This window comes from Silurus aristotelis (assembly GCF_946808225.1).
Source record: "Silurus aristotelis genome assembly, chromosome: 28".
NCBI lineage: Eukaryota > Metazoa > Chordata > Actinopteri > Siluriformes > Siluridae > Silurus > Silurus aristotelis.
In genome coordinates, this window is record NC_139601.1 from 5,279,143 (window position 1) to 5,303,991 (window position 24,849).

Below are 24,849 nucleotides of genomic sequence, written 5' to 3' on the forward strand. Positions count from 1 at the left end.
CCAGCAGCAGGACCAGGGTCTTGTCCAGAAGTGTCCACTTTATGTTCAAGTGCAACCCTTTATCCAAAAGTACAGCTTTTAAAACCTCAGTGAGCACAAATACAGATGAGATACCCCCGGTTTATCAGAAGGAATCGCAGTGTTAATCCTGCCAATGTAACCTTGTGGTTATGAATTGGTCGTTCCTAAATGCAAAAGAAAAAAATCAATCAATATTAAAAGCTAATAACTACAGACAGACTGATATTTATACTCTCATGAATGTAAAACTGACAACAAATATTACCAACAAATATTACAAACTGCATCTATTTGTTGCTGGAATTTGCTTGATGCAGAAGCCCACGCGGATAGTTTATTAGTGTTTATTTAAAATCGATGCAGCACCGCCACCTAGTGGTGTGGAGCGAGGCGCGCTTAAAAATATACACGTGCTCCTGGAACAGGATCCTCCTGCTCATGTGACACACACACACACACACACACACACACAAACAAATCCCTGAGTTTGTGGATTAAATTACTTTCAATTCGCTTAAATCCACCTACCAGCCATTACATGCAGAAGCTTCAGACTATATTGTGGACTATGTGATTATGTGAGATCAGGGGAGGTCTTAAACATTTTACCTGTAAAATACATTTAATGCAACCCAAAATGAAGCACAAAATTATTTTAATCCATATTATACCCATTAATATAACATTTATTTTAGTGCAGACACCTGCCCTTCATACCTGTGATTCTTCCTATTTACTGCCAAGTATCATGTGTTACATGCACAAAGAATCTGTCATGGTGTGCTGGTGCTATAAAAAAAAAAAACTAGAAAAATAAAATTAATGAATAAATAAAGTATTTACAGTTAGCGTAGGTTAAAAGAGAGGCAGGTAATGATGTATAATTGTATAAAATCTGTTATGCGGCTAAAGGTGAAGTAGAAAATACAGCTCGAAGATGATTATTTTCCAGTTAATGCATAACCTAAACATTTTTATTGCTCCTAATCTTAAAGTTTTTGCAACACTGTTCACCGTTACATTCACTTTTGTTAAAGACTAAGATGAGAGTCACTCATTCAATTACATTTATATTCTATAAGACTCCAAAAGTGATCTTTCTGTCATCAAGGTCTCTTTATAAAGTTTATTTGATTAAAAATTATTATTATTATTATTAATAATTATTATTATAATCATAAACTTAACCACATTGCAGATGTATACTATAACTCCTCATAATAATCAAATTCAGCTTGGCTTGTTGCCTGCGAAACTGCATAATCTCATCTTTTCTGAAGATGGAAGAAAACTAAAGACTAATTTCTTCAACGAATGTAAAAAAAAAAAAAGTCAAATTCCTTGTCAAAAAACGTGTTTTTGTTGCTTGATAAATAACAGCAGCATCTTGCTGTTTAATATTGTCTTTATATGGAGTCAAGTGTGACAAATCCAAAAGTAATGTTTGAAATATCCTTCACAAGTAGCATTATTTAATGTACAGCACATACAGTATATGTATCACATGCCACAAAAGACACCCAAAACAACCCGCACTAAGACCACCAAATTTTATTTCTGTACAATATGTAAACATTTTTTTATGATTGTAATATATACAGCAGTTCTTTTTTTAAGAGCTAAGAATGTACTGAACAGTCGACAGTCACTGTAAATATCAGGGAGGCTGCAGAAATGGTGTTACTGTACTGTAATGACCTGTAATAACGCATCACAATGTAAATTCCGACCTTCTAGCCTCAGCTTTGGTAACGTTGCTGGACCACTATATAATTTTTTTTCGCACAGAAACATAAACGGAAAAAGTCCAAGCAGAAAATAAAATATTAAACTCAGAATTATTACAGAATGATCAGTCAAAAATGATGCATAATGATCAAATGAAATGTTGAACAATGTTGAATATGATGAAAATATTATTACTGATCTGATTTCAATGCAAAAAAAAGATAAGGACAGAATAACCTGTTCAGCTGTAATTAAAAATAAAAAAAAATGGTCACATTTCAAAGTGCGAGTGAAGGCAAAAGTGTTTAAATAATAAAAAGTAAAGCCTGTGATTTTTTAACAGTAATCAGCCTGGTATCTTGTATCATACCATGCCATATTTAATAAATTTTAACAAAAAAAAAAAAATACTAACAACAATAACACCACATGGGAACACGAATACTAATATATAAACAAGTCAAACTGCAATTGTTTTAGTTACGGATGCATAGAGAAAATCAAATATAATGTAATCTTCTGAGTTTCATAGTACCAAACAGAAAGTCGGATGAATTGAATATGAATATAAACAAATATTTGTCTTTACAATTTGTGTGAACTATTCAAAAAATAAAAACAAAATCTCACATTTTTTACACCCAATCCCCATATAAAGCTTATATACGGTTTATATTAGGAAACAGACAACCTGCAATAAAAAAAAGTAAAATGACATGACTGTCACTTCAGAATGAGCCTTTACACATTGAACAGAATCACTCCATCATTTTTATGTCTTCAAGATATCACGGATATCTACAGGGTTCACCACCTAAACCATATTTACCCACATACGTCCAGTTCAGGATTCATAACTTCACTCTAGCTGGTGAGAGGTTTGTCTCTGAATGTGGTTTTCTGTCTGGAGAGAACAGCTTCTCGTTTTTTTGAGTGACGCGAAGAAAGTCGGATAGGATTTGAATTACTGTAGGAAATCCCCACGAACATGGACTGAGCACCAAAGGATTACTGGTTGGTGTAAAATTCCTGCAGCGGTCATTCGTGGACTCTTCACTGTAATAATGTGGGTATTAATAAGTGATAAATAAAAAAGCCAATAAGGAAAATGTGATGCGAGTAAAAGTCAAGTGAAAAAAAAAAGCAACGTAAGTCGCTAAAGATGTCCGGGTGTGTCTTTAATGCTATAAGGAAATGAGATGGGACCAAGGAACTGTTATTGATAGAAATAAGCAAATCAGCCTCCCAAAGTGTTAAAAGCAGATCCTGGCAAGACGACAACATGAAAACATTTTGTTGTAGTGACGCAACTCGACTAGGTTTTGTACATATGTGCAGTTGTAAGTGCAGTTCTGCAGTAGTTATGTCATGAGCTAGGACACACTGACTGTGACACTGTCCTTCGATTTGTCCATGTCGCTGTCCTTGTCTGTTGGAGGAGCTCCCGTGGTCTCTCGAGGCGAGTCCTGACTGTTGTTGGGATGGCCTGAAACCTTCGAGATGCCGTCTGCGTTTGACTCGGTGTCTGGCTCTTGCTGTGACGATGTTGCTACAAAATAAAAAAATTTAAAAAATCTGACAAATCAGAAGCCTGGACACTCAGGACAATCAGATTTAATTAGAAAATGTGACAATGCTCTTTATCCCACCAGACTGTGTGCAGGACTTCATATGCTCTGGCCAGTGGGCTTGCTGGCAGGGATAATCACAGTAGCTTGTGTTCCAGCAGCAATAGAAAATGGCCTCTTTCTTGCAGTTGGCACACCACTGCTTCTTCTTAGTCTCATCGACAGCCTGCTGTTTCTCCAGCTCCATTTGCTTCTTCACTTCTGCGACCAGGCGCTCTCGCTCTTGCTCCAGACTCTGTCGCATCTCTGCCATGGTCAGCTCTAAGTCAAATCCAACACATAAGTAAATGTGAAAAAAAGCCTTTTTTCCAGGTTTTCTTGCTTTCCTTTGCTTTTTTTTTAATCACTCTACTAATGTGGAATTTGTCAGTGTGTGTTGTATGGGTTGAAAGTGACAAACCTAAATTGTGTTTCATCTCTGACAATTCCTGCTGATGGAGCCACTGCAGCTTTTCGATTTCGATCCGTAACCGCCTGATCTGCAAGGCGAAATATGTCACAGGAATTGGCAAAAATCACTATAACAGCATTTCATCATGAGCACTTTATTCATTTTTTCGAGATTTCGTACTTCAGCTATCGTGTTTCCTGAGGTGCTCTTCGAGAGGTCATTGTATATTTCAGTCATTGTCCCCTTGATTGCATCCATGATCTGTCCATACACAAAATAATCATTCGCACAAATCAGTGACATTGCGATAATGCATTAATAACACGTCGTGACCTCTGTATTATAAGGATCAATCTACAATTTAATCATTCAGTCATTATAAACACCTCGCACACCGTAGATCACATAAACTATGCTTAATTAAAACCCCAAATAATATGCAACCAAAGTAAATGATATTTATATAGAGAGCTGAAGAGATCTTACTTTGTTGGTATATTTTGCAATATCGGCTGCCACGTCAGCAGAGGTGGTGGGTATTTGTAGATCTCCGGCCATGGAGGAGGAGGAAGATGAGGATGAAGAGCTAACTGTGACACCTGCCATTATGGCTGCAGACACTGGGGTGCTGGTGACCAGAGTGACAGCTGAGGTCGAGGTGCTGTGTGGAGAATCTTTCTGCTGTACAGCTATGAGAAATACAGCACTTTTAGCTTAGTTCTGCGTATTGCTACCACAAAGGATTTTCCGATTTTCAAGGTGCAACAGTGTATCTGTTTATTCGTTTACTTTCTTTTAAAAACAAATAAGCTGAGTCACGTGAATCGGAGAATATTTTGGGTCATTAAACATGATCAAACTAATTCTAAACTGTGGCCTACCTACCCTTGACAGCCTGTCGTGTCTGATATCGAGTGCTGGATGAAGACGGTGAAGATGACGGCTGCTGTGCTTGTGATAACGACTGTGCTTGTGTGTGTGGCTGCGTGTGACTCTGCTGCTGCCTCTGCACCTTCTGCATGTGCCACTTCTGAGAGGATGTCTGAAATTTGGCACCAGGGTTCCAGACAACGGCCCGCTGCACCACCGGGACGCTTTCACGAGGCAGCAGGGGGCGCTGTTTCTTTACCGTGCTGGTGGGGGTGGAAGAGGAGGGCAGGGCTGTAGGCGGAGCAGAGTTAGGCAGGGAAGAGGAGACGAGGGCAGTGCTGCTAGGGACAGCAGGGATGGTGACTACATTTAGAGGAACTGCCATTGGAGACTGCGAGGGGTCTTTGAGGCCTGGGGTAGAAGAGGGTGCTGAAGGGGTTTGCGATGGAGCAAGACTTCCTGCGGAAGGTCCTTTAGCTGGAGGATACAAATATTATTACAAAGAAATTAAGTAAATAAATGTATGCATGTATAATAAAGCATAATATTCCGCTTAAAATTCGGAGGCATCAGAATGTCTTTCACGTCCTGCGTCTTTAAATTATGTCCACCATGAATATGAGCATGCATGCATGTCATTATTAACATACTAGCTTGACCATCTCACGTACATCCTAAAGATTTCATGTAGCTTCCACTAGAATGTATTTGTGTTTGGACTGTGTTCATTGTCTGAATAAGCTGTAGCAAGATATCAAAAATGATCTATTGGTAACACCAATTCAGACAGTAGCTCACCCTCTGTTTTGGAGGCTGCGGGTTCTTTGAGTGCGGTGACAGCGGCTGAGTCTTTCCTGCGCCTCTTCCTCTCTCTTCCTCCAGGTTCTTCTCCCAAATCAATCACCAGCTCTCGCTCTGAGTCTGAGTCCAAGTCTACGTCGACAGACACAGGCTGCTTGTCCCCCTCTGTTAACTTGGGCTTGTCTCTTGTACTGGGAGATGCCGGTGCTGGTTTAGGCCCTTCTTTGTCCGACTCAATGGCGGGCTTCTCTTTTACCTGAGAGACACCACTTCCTACTTTCTGCACAATCTCGCTTTTGGTCAATGAGCTTGATGTACTGCAGGATTCTGTAGCATCCTTGTCTTCACCAGCAGGGGATGGTGGCTTGGGCTTCTTTTTAGATACTTCCTTTTCTGTTCTATCATCAGCAGCAGAGTCCTTGGTGTTCTTTGGTTTTTGATCATTATCACTGGCGTATTCGCTGTCACTGGAGTCAGACTTGTCAGACTCGTCCGAATCACTGTGCTCCTCATCTTTGTACACGTCCTCTGAAATATCGTCTATACCTGTTCAAAGCAGAGGTAACAAATAGCAAGTTTTCTTAGGTATGGTATCTATTTTCCACATTATTCTGGACAAAAAAAAAGACTTTCTACACAGAAAATAGACTGGCTACTATAAAAATCCTTTCTTTTTCTGAAGGTAAGCTGGTTTGTATAATCAGTGACATGTTAACTTAATTAAAGGTTATATATATATAAAATGGGTTTTTTTATATCCTTTGTAAGAAACACACACTCACTTCCAATTACAAAAATCTGTGTGAATGTCTTTTTTTGTTAAACATAATTTCAATTAAAAACATTTAATTCAATTCTAAAAGTACAAGACCAAATCTTGTACTTTTAGAATTGAAATAAATGTATTTAATTGAAATTATTGATATTATTAATTTCAGCGGACCCTGTTTTTTTTTTTTTGCATACATATGATTTCAATATTTATTTTATTTTATTTAATTGACATATTTCAGGGAAATGTTACTTACAATAATGCAATTAGGTGAGAGCATCATTTATAAAAAAAAAAAAAAGAAAAAAACTTTAACCAAAGTTAGGAAATTGGCACAGGTGAAAGAAGTGGGGGTTTTTTTGTTAGTTTTTTTTTATAAAACATCCTGTAGACCAAAATGTCAATAAACTTTTTTTTTTCTGTCCTGTCTGGTACCAAATGCTTCACGGCCCAGTACTAGTTATCAACCCGGTGTTTGAGGACCCCTTATTTATTCTTATTTATCCTTATTTATCAGATTTAATTCTTTATTTATTACAATCTTATGATGACTTACTTCCACATTCATTTATTAACAATAAGCTCACCCAGCTGGGCTTTGCAGCTCTCAATGGTCTTGTCAAGGTTGAGCTGGAAGCGGCTTTTGATCTGTCTTTTAGGTGAAGTGAGTGAGGCCTGAGCACCCTGCTGCTGCTGTACAGTCTCACTCAGTTCCTTAAGGTCCATCTCAGCCTTACTACGGTCTGAAACGAGATCCAGACACACAAGATATATGACACATATGGGGATCAGCACAAGCTTAATAAAGCATGACATTATTAAGTTTACTTGTATTTATACTGAAACTGTTAACTGAGTACAACCTTAATTAGTGGAGGAAAAGCTTACCGAGGTTAAGGTTTAAGATGCTGCCTGTAACAGGGGTCTTTTCCTGTTTAAGGGGTGTGTTTGGGACTGTAGAATGGAATGGTTTAGGGCTGTCCATTGCACTGCCCGCAGGACCGACTCGCGGAGCAGCAGGGGACGCTGTACACACCAACGGGCTGCTTAATTTGGATGCATTTATAAAAGGACTACTTCACTTAGAAATGTTGGCAACCAATGCTTTCATTTATTTCTCAATTAAAATCTAAGAATGCTGTCAAGCAACCGTTTAAATATTTCAAAGATAATCCTAGATTAAAATGTAAAATAAGATATGTTCATGTATGGAGTGCAATAGCACTGCTGCATCACGCTACTACCTGTGCTGTCGAGAGACTCTTCTCCTGTGCTGTGGTGTTGCAGTAGTGCTCTGGTCTGGTTCTTTTCTCCACCCTCCTGCTCGCCATCAGAGCCGGTATGGGCAGAAGAGTTAGTGCTCATTGGGGATCGTGGTATGTCCGGCACAGTGATCCTCCTACCAGTCGTCCCTCCACCACCAATCCCGGCCGACACCATGCCCTTTCCTACGTGGGATGCAGTCATATCAAAGCTGAACTTAATCTTCTCCTGTTTTTCCGGTTTGACCGAGCCAGCGCCAGGGTTTGCTGGGTCGAGTAGCATTTGGAACTGGTTGTCGGGCGTGTAGGGTGTGCGGAACGGGGCATAATTGAAGACGGCAAATTTTTTCCGAATGTTCTCCACATAGACCTCCATCTCCTGCATGGCACTGTTGAAGATGCTTTTGGTCTTTTTTACGGAGAAAGGGATCTCTTTTGACATGAGGTAGCAATTATTGATTGGGACCCAGGCCCTGAAAAAAAAAGTATAGCATAAATGACTAGAACACACTACATTAAAAAATAAGCCTGATGCAGGGGCAGAACTCCATACCTGTCATGCTGTCCAAAGAATCGAGCATCTACTTGTCCATCTTTGTCTCGTAGAGCTTTGGCAGGCCAGAATGGAAAACCCTTAAGTTTGGCCCACACTAGTGGATGAGGGTTACTCTAAAATAAAAAGGCAGTCAAATAAAGAAACTTTAATGTGAATGTTTTTAAATCCACAAAATATTTCGCTAAATATTTCTATAGTAACTACTACTTACACATGGCTCACAAAACCAGTTGTCCCTCTTCTGGCAGGCTGAAAGATAGCATTCTGGACAGACCTCAATTTCATTCATCTGAAAAAGATAAATGATAAAGCTGTCCCCAAATTTTGCATAGTCCATGTAAGTTCTATCTAAAATGTTTTAGTCCTGTTTTACTCACTTCATGTTCACAGATTTTTATGATCACTTTAGCTGTTGTGGTGAGCTTATGGTTTCCTAGAAAAATATGGAAAAAACAATTTGAAAAACATTGACAACAAAAAAAAATATATATATATGTAGTCCTGACATGTCTGATGTCCAACCTCCATTGTAAATAATGCAGTTGTGTAAAATCCACTTCACGTCCGCCAGGAACGCTTCAGTAGAGCCGTACATTTTCTTTTTGATATTCTAAATAGAAATAAAAAAATCCTCAAACATCTAAATAATCAAACACCATATTTCCAGATTTCTTTTCTTTTTTTTTTAATAGATTCGTTTTTTTTACAGTTTCTCATTTACCTTTTCTAACGTACAGAGGTCCATGGGATGAAAAATATACTCTGCGTAATCAGGATGCTGCTCAAGACACACTGGCTTCTGAAACGGTTCTGTCTGAAGAGAGAAGACGAGAAATAAGTAAAACAGACAGAGAGACACAGAGAGTGAAATATTCACTTTCCTCATTTATATGAATTAGCTTGTGCAGAAGGACTCCTAACTCATGTAACTCGTGCAGAAAACAGTATATATATATATATATATATATATATATATATATATATATATATATATATATATATATAGTCATTTCTTATAGAAAAACACATAGCATTAGTACTTTTCTACAGTTGTAACTGGGCTGTGAGCACTTACACCAGGCTGTTTCATCTTCTGCAGGGCAAACTTAAGAAGGTAGGACAGCTGGTCCAGTGTGAGCATGGTCATTGCTTTGCTCTGGGTTTCAATGCACTCTGCAACTGTTATTTTCTAAAAAAGAAATAAGAAAAATTATTTATAAAATGTAATTATTATATTGCATAGATTACATTACCAGCTCACCTTTTAAATGCATTCATATATTTTTTTATGTTACCAATATTTTTTAAAAGCCCCTTTTAATATAGTGTCATAATATGGAGCTATAGCTTATGAATTTACCGCCAACTCTGAAATACCATTCCTTTATTTTAAAAAGTAAAAAGAATAAGTATTAGAAGACAGACTGTGGTTGAGATCGTAATCTACGATTAGTAAATTAACGTATAAGGCCAGAGGCATTTTCGCTTTAGGAGCCCCTGCTTTACTCCTAGTGAAACACCGAAAACCCAAGACTACAGTTTCTGAGCACGTTTTAAATGCGTGATTAAATCCTGATAAAATTAAGACGCCAAAAAATTAAGATTGTTGATGCTGTGTGACTGTAGGCATGAAAATGACTGGACAGTAAAAATGATCATAATCTATTATGATCATATATATTATTAATAAACAGGGACACGTAATGTGCGTTTGTTCTAAACGCTGCAAAGCCACTGGCCCATTCACACTTGCTCAACCCTTTTCGCTCTCAGATTAAATCTATTAACTGTGGAGGACGAAGGCTAGCGGATGCTTCTTCCAAGACTGGCATTTTTCAAAACACTCTCAGAAGGTAGAACTGTCTGCCCTCTTCCACATACTTTAGCTCACAGAGATCTATGATTGGCTCATGCTAACTGACAGGCGAGAGTAATTATAGTGCATCCCTCGCTTCGGGTAAAAATGGATACATTTGAAGCGGCTTGATTCCAATTCACTCTTGAGTCCAGCATAGCTTTCTACTAGGTGGAAGGATCCTTGGAGTGCACCTTACCTTTCTGCTGCTTTCCGCAAGAGCAGATTTCTTTTACAAAACGCACCACACAATGACTAAAAAAAATGTGTGCTCTGTCATTCTCACACACATATATAACACTTACATTGTTGCTGGATTGTTATCTTGCTGGAGAGACATCCTCGTCTATTATCTGTGACGTTTGTAACTTTTATTTATACATGAACCATATTTGTGATATGCATCATTTTCTGCGACTTTGCTAACATTTGAAACCGCGTTGCTCAACGCATTTAATGTTTACAAGTCACAATGTGCCTGTAAAGACGTAACAACAGTGTAAATATTTGATCTCGCGTTCTGGTGGCAGCATTAGTGTGTGTCAGTACCTCACACTCAGGACAGAACCAGTCGCCTTCAGGCTCAGCAGCTAGTTTGAGACACTTGGCATGGTAGACACGTGGGCAGAGCTCACAGCAGAGCACCTGGCCCTCGCGGTGGCACACCCAGCAATAGAAGTCGTTCCTGCCGTCCTGTGGTACAACATCAACAGGGTCTGTGGTGAGTGCGGGCTGCTTCACATAGTAAAAGGGACCATGTCTTAGTTCGGACTGGAACGCAGGCGAGAAAAACAAGAGAGCGGGGGTTTCAAAATAAAGACACTGCAGCTCATGACACACAGAGGTAACACCGCAGATGTATATATCAAAGAGCTGGACAGATGACAGAGGCCACACGAATGAAGCCACTGTACTAAAGCACACAATCTCTATACACTTGCATTGACTGTGATTCTTACATACATTTTTTTCCCATGCAAAAATTCTTTTAAAAAGCACAAAGTCTTATCGTCTAAATAATGTGCCCTGTAGATCTGTACACACATTTTTTAATAACGCAAGTTAATTTAATAAGCAGTCTGATTTACTAAGCTACCACCTATTGTTTGCAGAGCAAAAGCAGGGGGCGAATATTTGTTTCCAATTAATGCAAAACAGTTCAAGCTTTAAGCTCCTGTCAGTTACATATATAACTGAAGGATTTCTATCAAAACAATGTGGAGGGGCATGTCAAGCTCACAAAACTTTACATTTTTTTATATGGTTTATTCCCTTTTTTTCCCTTAGTCTAAGACAAATCACGGAAACATTCCTTACATTGTATTGTACTTTTTTACACACAGCAGCAAAAATAATAGTTGACCTTGTTTGTTGTATAGTGGCAAACCTGCATGCTTTGCTTGATCATTATAAAAGAAAGCTACAAATGCATTCTTCAGTCAGATAGAATACATTGAGAGCAATGATCTTTTTTAAGTGAACCAAGGAATTTAGCTGCCACTTCAAAATACAGCAACCAAGATTGAAATAAGTAGTAGAAAAGTAAAAAGTAACACTGTTAAATATGTAATGATTTTACAAGCACGCTCTGGCTATGTTTTTTTTTTAAATTATGATTATTCTTGGAGTTAATATTTTTAGACTGAAAATCAAGTCACAGAGGTCTGACATGGCGATAAAGGAACCGGTCAAAGCAGTAGGATAATAATAGGCCAATCAATATCACTTGATGTCAGGATTATCGTTTAAAAAAAGGATTGTAAAAGCAAAGGTAAGTAACTACTGTTGGGGTTTAAGAAGTGACTAAGAAAGTAGTGAACCTGATCTTTACTGCTGTTGACGGCTCCCGGTTTTTTCTTTTTCTTGACCGGGCTGGGAGAAGCTTCAGAAGGAGAGTGTCCGTTGGATGAATGCGGTGGGCTGTTTGCTTTGCGCTTTGGGGCCGTGCGCTCCGCTGACCCTGGATCGGTCACTGCATAAAGGAAAACTCAGACAATTAGACACGATGCAGGTCGGCTGGTGTGCTGTGAGTATTAGAAATAATAACTACAAGATGTTAAGCTATTCATACCTTTGGATCGTGTAGCAATTTCCATCCCTTCAATTACATCTGACTCTGTCTTTACCTCCTCTTCTGCTAAACTGCCATACACACACAAATCAAGTTTGCTTATAGATGTTTACTTAAACATTTCTACTCATCAGAATCTAAGCAATCGAGGAAGTTCAGTTCATGCCAGCTTTCTCAGGTGAGTGCATTCTCAAGAACTCTAGTTTCCCACAATTTTATGGAATACACCATATGGACAAAAGTATTGACACCTCACTTTTCCAGCTATGTGGAGTTCTTCCCCAAACTGTTACCACAAAGTCGGAGGTACTCAATTGTTTAGGATTTATTCGGATGTGGTAGCATTAAATTTTCCCTTCAAAGACCCAGACCTGTTTCGGTATGACAATGTGCACAAAGAATGCTTCATAAAGATACACTTACATATGTTGGAGTGGAAGCTCTTGAGTTGCCTGCTATAAAGCTTTGACCTCAATCCTATTGAACACCTTTGGGAAGAAATGATACACTAAGTGAACCCCAGGCCTCCTCACGCTATATCAGTACCTGACTTTACTAACACCCTTGTTGCTGAATGACCTCGAATCTCCCCAGGCACACTCCAAAATCTAGTGGAATCTTCCTGAAAGAGTGGAGGGTATTATAACAGCAAATAGGGAATAAACGTGGAATGGGTTGTCCAACATCTTAATCTTAAACAGGTGTCCATAAATGATTGTCCATAGAGTGTATTTTTACATTTCCTATACATAATTTCTTAAATATCTTAAGTACACAGCCATTCTTCTCTCAGCAGGTTTTGATCTTGGTGTGTCTTCATATTTCCAGGAGAAGAAACTACTGGTATTGGTCTCCAAGTGAAAGATGTTACGATCATAAATTAGAAATATGTCTATTCCTAAGATGTTATCGGCGTGTTGGCGTACAGAGAAGATGTCACATATGAAAGCACTTGATTTCCGAGAGCGCTCTGCACTTAGACATGAACGCTTCTGTTCCCCAGGGTCTACAATTTGCTTGTGAGTCAAAGTGCAATTCATGGCACCTTGCACCAAATAGTGCAAGTGCCTCATTGCTAGCAGCAACTAAAATGAGCAGAGCTAAATAAAACGTTCCATGACACGACGAATTATTGAATACTAAGTAGATTACTTTATGTAACCGAAAAAAAAGCACTTGTACTCAATCCTGATTATAATAAAAGGCGCATTCAGAGAAACATGTCAGAACTGTTTAACATTTATCCATGGACCGGGTGAACAGGTTGCGTAAAAGTAGGGGTGGTTGGACAGCTAGCAGAAGCTTTGATGCAACCAAGTAGTCTCATTGAATTTCATCTTCTCCTGTTTATTATTTCTACTGCTTTGAGTGTAGAAGAGAGAGAGGTTTCTCAGTGAAAGAGCTTCTTTGACAGAAGCCAAGAGTCCCTCTTAATGTGACCGCAGGAGGCTTTTCAAAACAAGAGAGGTTTGCAGTCCACGGACAAACACTGACAAAATGCATGCTGCTATCAGGTTCAAAACGAAAAATTCAAATGTGCTACAATAGACAAGAAAGTGTTTAAATGACTGTAAACTTATGAACCCAACCGTAGACAAATGCCATACGAAACCGCGGGTTTTTACGAATGAGATCGGAGAGGTCATACCTCGGACACTGTAGCGAAATATCCAAGAGCCATGTTTTATATGTTTTCATGTGGACTTGCATGTTTAAAGTAAGCAAATTTAACTAAACATAATAAATTTATAATCAGTGTAAAAGCTAAAGTGGACAATGGAGGAAATGATTGCCTCTGCAAAATAAATTATGTATCCAGAGTGTGGGGATGATATTTCCTTTCCTCAATCCAAAACACCACCAACACACGGCCTAATCGCACAGACAGCTTGAAAAACACAAAGGTAGTTTATGTAACATTGAATCGGTCTTCAATCGTGTAAAAATCACAATCGCGTGAGCAAATATGTTTTTGTAAAACATGTAAACGATACGAAGGCCTTATACATCAAAGTATGTAGCAAGCCATAGTATTACTATATAAGGTAATGTGATAGTTTGAACCTTAATAATAATAATAATAATAATAATAATAATAATAATAATAATAATAATAATAATAATAATAATAATAATAATAATAATAATAATAATAATAATAATAATAATAATAATAATAATAATGGTGGTGTTGTTACTACAACTTCCCATGGTATGAAATGACACTTGTGCAATGCTGTTTTCCCATTCCACACCATGCCCTGATCTTTCCATCAACTCATCCGTGCTTATCCGGTCTAAAATATTAAAAAAGAAAAAAGATGCAACGCCTATTTCTGCATATTTGCACCCTGTGACTTACATTTTAAATATAAAATTCTTATAGTTAACAATATGATATAATATAAGGATATTCCAGTTTCAGGAAAACCATCTTCCTGCTGAGACAGCAATATATTTGCTCCATAGTGCTGGCGTAATTCTTGTTTTTTTCTCCCCCTCTGCATTTCTGGGGGAAGGAAAAAAATATATACACACGCACACACATACACACACACACAGAAAAGACCAGATTTGCAGAGGCTGTGCACTTGCCATCTTGGCCTCCTTCTCTCGTCCACCCTACATGCACCATCCATCCTCAGCAACAGCCATTTCCCCCTTCGCACAATCAATAGCACCGATTCACCTGGCACAAAACCTTCACACCGCAAGGCAGCATGACACACACATGTAATCATCTTTCTCGTCGAAAAACTGACACCGCAATAACCGTCGCATTAAGTTAAACAATTGATGCATATTAATGGCATACCTTATTTTTCTTTACATGCACACTGCACGGGTTCTTCAGGCAGGGCCTTTGTTTTTAATATTGTTTTTTTTTCCCTTCAATTATAATAGCTGGTAAGGGATGAGACAAAGATGGGTGCAGAATTTTCCAGAAGGGCCTTGCTCTCTCTCCCTGCCGCTCTCGGTGCAATTGTCAATCTTTAACCTCAGCTGTGGGCTGCCGATTGGTTTGAGAGCCACACGGAGGCGCGTGATTGGGCGCTCGGTGCTGTGTGGCACGCTGGCTCTCCCTGCTCTCTCCGCTCTGCTCTGATCCACTGCTGCAATGCAGGGAGGGCTGCTGCTGCCATCCGCCATCAAAACACACTCCGAATCACAATCCACTTCTTCTTTAAGCATTCACTTGACATGTATATGTATTCTGTTGAGCTAGGACAAATCTTCAGATTTGCCTGCTTTCCCTCTGCCGTGTCTAATTGCTAAGAGCGGTGACAGGCAACCATTTTCTAGAGCTTTCTGTGGCAACTGTGAGAAACCAAGCTTTGCCAGCAGAGCAGCCTGCAAGAATGCAGTGAGGGCCTTACACATGCAACACACACACACACACACACACACACACACACACACAGACACACTCCCACATTCACCATAGAAACAAAGAACCAAAAGGAAAATGTAACCTGCCAAAGAGGAAACAGTTGTTCTTAGAAAATACTCAGTGTACATAAATACACTAACAAACATACCAGCTGGTATCTATATAAATGTCACCGCTGTAGATTTTCTCATTTTCATTTACTCGTCAACTTTATTCGCTTCAATAGAAATGGTAAAATGAACAAATTACAAGTGGTTTCCGAATAATACTTAAAAAATAATGTCAATCAAATTTTTATACATTGAAGGCAATGGAGAAAAAACCATGAGGAATTTTTCACATACGTCTATAGTTCACATACGAACTGTATCTATTGCAAATGTGGTCTATTTATTATGTTTTTATTTTTCAATATGAACAAAATAATCAACATACCATGCAACGACTCAAGACGCAAACAATAGGGAAACTCCACTCACTCATTTTTACACAGTTTATTTAGCTCTATAACTGGTTATGAAGTGTTTTTAGGTCACCGAGAAGACGTTACTGTCAATCGGTTAGCAATCTGATATGCCTACACAGTTCTGGTCAGACTGCAAGCTTTTTCAATATTAGTTATACTTATGTAGTAAGGCTATGTACTGATTAGCCATCACATTAAAACCACCTTTGTGTAAACAAAACAGCTCAGACTCATTGAGGTATGGACTACATAAGACCACTGAAGGTGTGCTATGGTACCTAGCACAAAGTCTTATAAGTCCTGTAAGTTGCTTCATGGATTGTTTCTCCAGCTAAACTTGTGTGTTCCAGCATATCCCAGAGATGCCTCACTGGGTTGACATCTGGTTCAAGTTGGAGGTTCAATTCGGAGTTAAACTCTTGTCATGTTCCTCCGAATCATTTTTGCCATGTGGCAGGTCGCATTATCCTGCTGAAAGAGTCCACTTTCATTAGGTAATACCTTTGCCATAAAGGGTTGTATTTGGTCTGCAGTGTTTAGGTATGTAGTACACGTCACATTATAATCCATGTGAAAGCTTGGAACCAATGTTTCCCAGCAAAACATTTCCCAACAAGACTTGCTGTTTTGGGAAAAGTCTGTCGTCTAGCCCTTGTCAAGGCGATTTGGTTCCATATGCTTGCTCATTTAACCTGCTTCCAACACATCAACTTCGAGACCTGACTGTTCACTTGCTGCCTAATATACCGCATATACTGTACATACAATAGAAACCACTAGCAAATGCCAAAACTTTAGTATTAGATATTATTTATTGGGATGCCAGGGGCTTCAAATGAGCCACATGACTGTAAACCACTTTATTTGTACCCTCAAGGTTAATACATAATCATAGGCTGGGAAACAGCTGTGTTAAATTAGCACAAAATTCCTTATATGAGGCCAAACATCTGAAAAGAATCTAGGCAGACTTTGCAGTATTATCTCTTCTACTGGGCATGATATTTTACTTTTTTTTTACGCAACAGAATTGTTGGTACAAAGTCTCCAGTTGTAAAGTATCTGAGTTGTAAGTAAAGGCAACCAGGCATCAAATATAAACATTTTTATTGATATTTTATAAATGACATTACTGATTTTGTCAAATAATCAAAACAGCCCAATCAGTACTGTATATAGTAATTATCTTTCTTCAACATATCGAGCTGTCACTGTAGACAGTGGGTCAATTAAATGGACCACTAACAAAGTCCAGTGAACAACTGTGAATAACCTCGATTAATCTAGCAATTAATCAACTGCTTGTTTACATTTGAGATTATCAGACATCTACACAAACACAGTCTTTAATCAGGTAAGATCAGACGATAAGTCAGATTTATTCAGAAGGCTTTTATCAGTCATAGCAATTGTTGCCATTATCAAACAACTGAAACGATTGTGAAATGATCCACCATCTGTGGATCGAATGCAAAAAGCTCAAGCCAGGATTTTGGTCTTGAAGAACATGAATCCAGACTCCCATTATTTCAGTATGAGATGAGAGGAGCTTAAATGATTTCAAACATTCTCATATAATCATACAATATATTACAAATTATTGTTGAAAGCGAAGCTCCAGAATGTGGACAAAATCCACTATAATCTCTACACATTGCAATATTATTAGCCGTATATAAAAGACATGCTGCTCATGTGATTTTAAATCTCATGAATGCCATGATTCATTGAAACATGCTGTTCAGCTGCTCAGAGTGATCAAAAAGACCTCAGCACACAACTAAACATTACATATTCCATGGCAGGTTGCAGCCTCAGCTGTCAGAAGTAAAAAGTCTGATAGTGATAACCAGTTAACGTATTTTGCAGCCCTAGCTGATTCCAAAGTCCAGACACAATATATTGTGAAGCAGTGTGAATGAAATATATCTTTCATTTATGACACATAAGATGCCTTTACCTAACTATTCAAATTCAGCCCAATAATAGCATTTGTGTGACCAAGGAATGGCCAATAAACCTGATTCTGATTCTGATTGTGTGCAAAATAAGCCAGCTTCACTGAGTGTGTAAAGTATGCAGGACCATGCCCTTACACTACTTTGGGTGAAAAAGGGAAGCTACCTGAAATGGCTGCCAACTCCTTTCCAGGCTTAACAAAAACATTGTCACAGTGCCATCAATGCACAGTACAGAAAAAACCAAGTCCATACACTAGTGTGTTGAATATAGGCGGTTTTCACTTCTGTTGTCAGATGATTCACTCCCCCTCAAAGCAAACCACTGCTCTTCTTTTTCTATTACTACAACAAAAGACTGGATCAGCAATAATCTGTAGATGTATATTGCAAGCCATTCTGCAGCCTGGGTTTCCCCTTACACATACAGGGCCTTCCATTTTGAGAGCCTGGGCCTATGCCACTCCTGTATTCCTCTCCATGCTTGATCAGTGTTAGAGCTGAGAGAAAGCACAGAGGTCCATTCTTGTCCTGCGTACACTCATAGCTTAACAAGGGGTTAAAAACAGCAGACCCACACACACATACACATACATACACAGAGAATGAAACACATTGCAGTTGAGTCCTGTTCCTGTCAGGATTCAGCTCTGTGCTGTTAGGAATAGGATTTTCCCCTCCCCCCACCAGAATAAAAACAATATATTTCTGTGTTAACAATTTATACAACATAGGCAGGTTTGCTAAAACAGAAAGTGAAAGCATAGAAAGCAAACTTACCTCTGTGGATGCATGGCTTAGAAAAGACTTGTGTGTAATGTCAGTGCTTATTAAAACATGGAGGACAGCCCTCAGCCCTCTCTCACTGCATAAGCACAGCCTCGGCACTCCGAGGCAGCCGAGCCAAAAGCGTGCTGTGATTGGACAATGCTCGTTGGCAAACTGGAAGGTGGCATCTGATTGGCCAAAACGCTTCCTGGCTAAGTGTCTTTTGTTCAGCCAAAGCTGGGTTACGGACACGGCGAGAGGAGCTAGGCCTTGACCAAGGAATCCACATTGTACAAACCACAACTGATCTAGAAACAAGATCTTTTTTTCCCAACATGCGAACCATGAGGGAATTTTTTTACACCACATTTTAGATTTAGTAAGATCAAAAAGAAAGCAACAAAAGGGATCACTGACACAAGCTCAATGCAATCTAATGAAAAATGCCTATTGTTTTTACAGCTCCAGGTTAAACAAGACACCAAACAAGCAATTAATAGTGTTAATATAATTGTATTGCTGAATAAATGATAATCATACTATTTAGGTTTTTTTAGGACTCTCAGCCTTTCACAGCCCACAGCTCTTGGGTGACTCAACTAGGTATTTTATACAAAACAGACCTTTAACTCTTTAAATGCCTAACTCAGATCTACAGCAACCTGTGACTAAACTGCACATCATTCTTTGCCCTGTTTACTACACAGGGCCACAAATCCCTAGTCTTCATTTTAACATACTTTTATTAAATCCAAAATGGAAAAAAGCTGTTATGCTCACAAAAAAACAATGGAAAATATATACATCAGACTGTTACACTATCAGTATCAGGTTTTGTAAGTAAAAAACATGTATATTCTAATAGGTACATTCATATGTGAATTTTAGACATACAATTAAGAGTCTTGAAAAAAAAAAAAGCTCTTTATAGTAGGCCATTAATCATCATCTAACTTTCAGGAAGTAGGAAGCTATCCACATTTATGCCTGTGTTGAACTTATTATAGAAATAAAAGATCAATACAGTATATTGTATATAGTCTTACTGACAATGATTCCAAACATACAGTGCAAAAGCATATCCGCTATCCTGTGGTTACAGAGTAAACGACAATAGATTAGGAGATTGCATTTCAAATGATTATTATTCAAGGCAAAGTGGGATAAACGGGGCTTTTAAAGATTTTTTATGTTGTTGCCACCAAGTTGGCCATAAAAGTGTCTATGTGATGTAACTGTATCTGTGTCTCTAACCAGTCTGAATAGATTGGAGAGTGCAAGGGCTATTTCGAAATATTTTGGCACACTGAGTGTGTTGAGGGCGTCTTGATACATAAGGGAAGTTATAAATACATTTTGGATAAATACTGTAGGCCTTCGATTAATTAATTTGAATAATCAAAATCAGACCTAATTTTGACTCTTGTCTTTAATCTAAACAAAATTAATCCGTATTGAATTAAAGCGTTTTTCCATACCATATTTAAATTAGACGACATCTAGTCTGGGTGAAATTTCTGTGTTTAGCAATATCTAACTATGACGCAAACTATCTAGCAAAATGGACGTTAACTCAGCTAGTTATGTGGTCAATAAAGGTGTATCAGGAAATACAACAATTTACAGATCATTTTGATATAGTTTGAACAAAGAAATAGACTAGAAAGTTCCTATATCTTGGATATAGGTTTACAATTCTCCACTCCATCACCATTTACAAATGAGTCGTATCATTCTAAACAAAGTTGTACATGTATTGATCCAAGTCATATAAAATCGTATCAAATCCTCTAAGATTCATTTGTCAAATACTTTTACATTGCCAGATGAATGAAAATTCTATGTATTCTAATTATTATTATTGAGCTGTTAATTGTATGTCTTATCAAGTTTTAATAACAATCACAAATAAATTAATATCACTGTGTGTATGCTGTTATATGTGACCAAGTGATTCACCTCCCCAACCATAATAGTTATTAACATTAGTAAAAGCCAGGTCAATTTAAAGTTGTAAATTTATAAGACAAGTATCAGGGTTCAGTAAATTTTGTTCATCTTACTGGTTTGTTTACTATATGACCAAATTATTAACACCTTCAGGTCAAGAGCAGCCATACTTTACTTCACTTTACTATACTTTATTTTCCATTCATTTTCTCAGCCAGTGTGTATCCACTATCGTGACAATGTTTTCCCAGATTTTTATTAAGAACAGTTTTATACAGGAAATAGAGGATAAAGGAAAGGGTTAAGCCGATGTTGTAAGACTCCTCAAACTTTCCTACCGAGTGCACGCGCGCCAAGACGCCTTGAAGTCAAGCGGCTAAAATGTTTGCAACTGTACCGCGCGCGTGATAAAACGCGATTTTTCTCCTGTACAGAAGATTAATCTTGATGAGTGACACAAACCTGTAATGCACGTAGTGTTTTCCTGTCTTTAGATCCTCATGCACGACTCTGTTGATCCTTTATCCCTCCACCTGAGGCCAAGTCACCAGCTCAAGCCACCAACATGAAATGCAACCAAAAGTTTAAAAAAAAAAGCATCATGTTTTGGGTTAGAGCTAAACAGTGGTCCCCATCTTGGGGTCCTTGAAGCATGGTCAGGGTTTGTTACTGTGGTTTAAAATCACGAACCATTTATATCAAATCAGATGATAAATATATCTACTTCAAGTAAATGGGTATAGTCCAAACCTCATAACTCAAATGAGAGCTAGCAGGTGAATAAGTTCATCTCAGAGCTAATGTGTTCGTTTATTCAGTGCCAAATGCAAGAATAAAATGTTCTATGGAGCCAATAAATAACCAGAACACACATTTAAATAATAAAATGTATTGGGGGGGATTTATTTCATACTTAAAGGGGTTGTAAGCTGGCTGCAAATAATTTATAACTCAAGTGCTTAAATTTGCAGCTCCATTACCTCCATTAAGTTGTTTATTTGATTATAATTCTACAGATTTTCATATGTTTGGATCTTCTATATCAAAACGAATCAATTCAATTCAATTCATTTTTATTTGTACTGCGCTTTTAACAATAAACATTGTCTCAAAGCAGCTTTACACAGATAATGTGGTTATAAAAAATGTTCTTTATAAGTGTAAGTTTGTCCCTGATGAGCGAGCCGGTGGGGACTGTGGCGAGGAAAAACTCCCCGAGATGGCATAAGGAAGAAACCTTAAGAGGAACCAGACTCAAGAGGGAACCCATAATCATCTGGGTTGCACCGAAATCATTGTACTACAATCAATGTACAGACATTATGGTTAACAAAGGTGAATCATAATACCACCATGGTTTACATGCTGCAATATGGCGGTACTTTCCACCTTTTCTTTCCGCCACCAGAACACATTAGACCCACGTTCATGGTATTTACAGGCTGACTCATTTTCAAGCAACTGAAGTATAGATTTAACTCAAGTTACCAGGCTAATAGCTATAAGAAGAATGTGACAGCTTCTTGTGTTCCACAGCTGTAACAGATTTACTTGGAGAAAAACATCTTTTGTGTAACTGTTTATTACATATTTATATATAAATATTAACACAGTTATATGATTTCACACCGTAACTACATTTTTGCCCATGAAATCAACAGGCTTTTGCTGTGGTTCACTGTTATAGTGATATTATTACGGTAACTTTAGCATATGCTGCTTTTAAAAGGCACAAGAAACCTACAGTACAGTTATTTTCTTCACATTTTTAGCTTTAATAAGTTAATCATTTTATCAGTTAAGATTAAAATTCTGTATGAATGAATTATGTCTTAAATTAACAACATGATGCTTTAAATTATTCATTCATGACACAACTTCTCATTAAATATTTTTTCGTATTTCTCTTTTGGATTGAAACTGAAGTCATTGCCAAAACCATTCTGTCATCGTTATAACTAATGTATGACCATGGTTTGTACAAAATAAAGGGTATTATGATTTTGGAGATGTTACTGTAATGAATTTGCTCTCGTTGGCTATTTCACTTGGTGAATGGATTAACACTATTACAATTCAAAATGTGCTTTACAAGGAAACATCCATGTACATCTCATGACTCAGTCATTGTGCATCAACAGCTGCTTTTTGCTCAGGTCCAAATTTACTACACAACAGTATATACAGTATTTGTGCTTGAGTGATTTCTAATATTATGACCTGACCACTAGAGGAAGCTGTTTACCTCGTAGGCTCTGTCAGTGTGGCAATTGAGGAGGACAGCTGTCTATGAGACTCCCTGCTGCATTAATAAATCAAAACACAGACACACACACGCACACACACACACACACACACACACACACACACACACACACACACACACACACACACACATACAGGAGCACTCTACACAAGGAATACAGAAATTAAATATTAATTTTGTCTATTCTTAACTAAAAACTCTTGTAACAGTGTGTTTTCTGAAGGATCAATCAGATCAATCCTTGCCATTTTAAAGGCAGGACAAATGCAATTTTGTCACACCCTCTCAAATATAACAGGGGGCTAAAGGGGCAAAAAAAATTGTGAATGATGGTTGCAATACTTCATTCATACACACAGGCAGTGAACTTTTATCACCCACAATAATCCTTTACTGACTTGATGCACAAACCTATTTTATGTATCTGTCAGTATCAGATGTGAACCTCTTAACCCTTTAGCCAGAGTGTGTGTTTTGTTAGTGTGTGTGTGTGTGTGTGTGTGTGTGTGTGTGTGTGTGTGTGTGTGTGTGTGTGTGTGTGTGTGTGTGTGTGTGCGTTTTTGTTTGTGTGTGGAGGGTTCACGTGGGAGGGTGAGGTGAAGGAAAGAACCGGGTGATTGGATGCTTGCAGGTAGACGATCTATAGACACACAGACGATTAGGGGCTATCTCCTGTCCTTTCAAACCCCAATCTCTTGTCCCTTTCAAAGGCTGCAGAAAGAGGTGGGGGGTGTGGATGTGGAACGCATCTCTCGCTCACGAGGGGGGTTTGTTAAGAGTCTTTTTGCTGGAACATGGGGGAAGGGTACAAACAGGTCTATGGGCCTCTGCTGCGTGTCGGAGGAATGTTATTTAGGTGTACTCACTCTCAAACATACACACATTTTATATTTAGTTGATTGTACCAGGCTTGAAAGTAAGAGTATGAGACTCGACTTTTATTCTGCAGATTCTCACATTTTTATTGCTCCTGATTCTCCTTTTAAAATGGGTTCTTCAAGAGTTCTTGGTATATCTAAGGGTTCTACTTTGGTATCTGATAAGGAAACACTGTTATAGATTCCCAAGTAGAGCATAAATGTAGGGCTCTAGATTTGAACTAGATTTGTTTTGTGCCACCTATTCGGAAACATAACACTGATTTTTGACAGCAGTATACATTTATAAATTATTGACATTTATTTAGGACAGTCATCACATGTCTGGGATCATCCCTGGGTGCATCTTTTTTTTCTCCGTTTACCACTCAGTTCATTTTCTATATATAAATGGCATTTTCCAGCATTGCAGCATGCCATTTGCATGTCCACACATCCTCGTTGAGATGTGATTAGAGGCCGGTGTTGCAGTCATGACAGGAAACAGCAAGCAATGAGCTAATTACACCCCCTCACACACCTCTTTTTCTCCCTCTCACTCTATTCTTTCCCCTCCCCCTTCAGTGTCCTCGTCCAATCTCTCTCTCTCTCTCTCTCTCTCTCTCTCTCTCTCTCTCTCTCTCTCGCTCTCTCCCCCCTTCCTCCCTCTTTAGCACTGTCTCCTTCTCCAACAGTTGAAATCCTACACTGGTATGCCTGCGAGCTCACCATGGAGACGAGGTCACCGCTATCTTCCGTCTCTGGTCTTCAGAGGACACCTACAGCATCCATAGGGCCCTAAATGACCTATTCAACTCCTTCAACATCTGTGTGTGTGTGTCTCCCTCTTTCTTTATTTTTTATAAGCTTAAACTGTATAAGGGTTATTGCATTTAAAGGGGTATCAGCAAACACTCTTTACATGCATGGAAAAGATTATTTGCATACATTATTGTCCATTATTGACAGGGAAAATGGACATCAAATGCTTAATTAAAATTCAGCCCATAGTTCAACAAGTTCAACCAAACATTCACACACAAAAACATAGAGGGGGCCTACGTGCTCCTCCGGGTGTGCTAAAAATAAACGTACTATATATTTTTTCTAATATTGCTCCAACTTCCCATCTCCTAGTGGCTGTTTTCTGTATGAGGGGGGAAGTTCATGAACTTGTAGTTCCTCCTCCAGGGGTTGTGCTTACACTCATAGCTGTGGAGAACCACATTACCCAGGAT

General features: G+C 38.4%; 1 protein-coding gene across 4 annotated transcripts; it reads right to left on the bottom strand.

Moving 5' to 3' along the window:
* Positions 1–1,557: 1,557 nt before the first annotated feature.
* zmynd8 (zinc finger, MYND-type containing 8) lies at positions 1,558–21,036 on the bottom strand. 4 transcript variants are annotated; one of them, XM_083534043.1, is made up of 20 exons: positions 20,951–21,036; positions 11,956–12,026; positions 11,705–11,856; positions 10,434–10,655; positions 9,105–9,218; positions 8,751–8,843; positions 8,552–8,639; positions 8,407–8,462; positions 8,241–8,318; positions 8,027–8,142; positions 7,456–7,946; positions 7,100–7,237; positions 6,799–6,954; positions 5,437–5,985; positions 4,654–5,115; positions 4,255–4,457; positions 3,949–4,029; positions 3,778–3,856; positions 3,399–3,638; positions 1,558–3,298 (listed from the first exon to the last, which is right to left on the bottom strand). In XM_083534043.1, the coding sequence occupies exons 2-20, from the start codon at positions 11,978–11,980 to the stop codon at positions 3,123–3,125; spliced, it is 3,519 nt and encodes a 1,172-aa protein (XP_083390169.1). In that variant the 5' UTR covers positions 11,981–12,026; positions 20,951–21,036; the 3' UTR covers positions 1,558–3,122. The 4 variants fall into 4 exon arrangements, with proteins under 4 accessions (XP_083390169.1, XP_083390170.1, XP_083390168.1 ...); XM_083534044.1 differs by lacking the exon at positions 20,951–21,036 and adding an exon at positions 18,551–19,157 and having other exon boundaries at positions 10,434–10,577; XM_083534042.1 differs by lacking the exon at positions 20,951–21,036 and adding an exon at positions 18,551–18,676.
* Between the last annotated feature and the right edge of the window lie 3,813 nt (positions 21,037–24,849).

Coding starts and splice junctions, on each gene's coding strand:
- zmynd8 (XM_083534042.1), bottom strand. Junction 8,844..9,104: donor AGAAGATGAAACAGCCTGGT/GTAAGTGCTCAC, acceptor TTCTCTCTTCAG/ACAGAACCGTTTCAGAAGCC. Junction 5,986..6,798: donor GAGCTGCAAAGCCCAGCTGG/GTGAGCTTATTG, acceptor TGCTTTGAACAG/GTATAGACGATATTTCAGAG.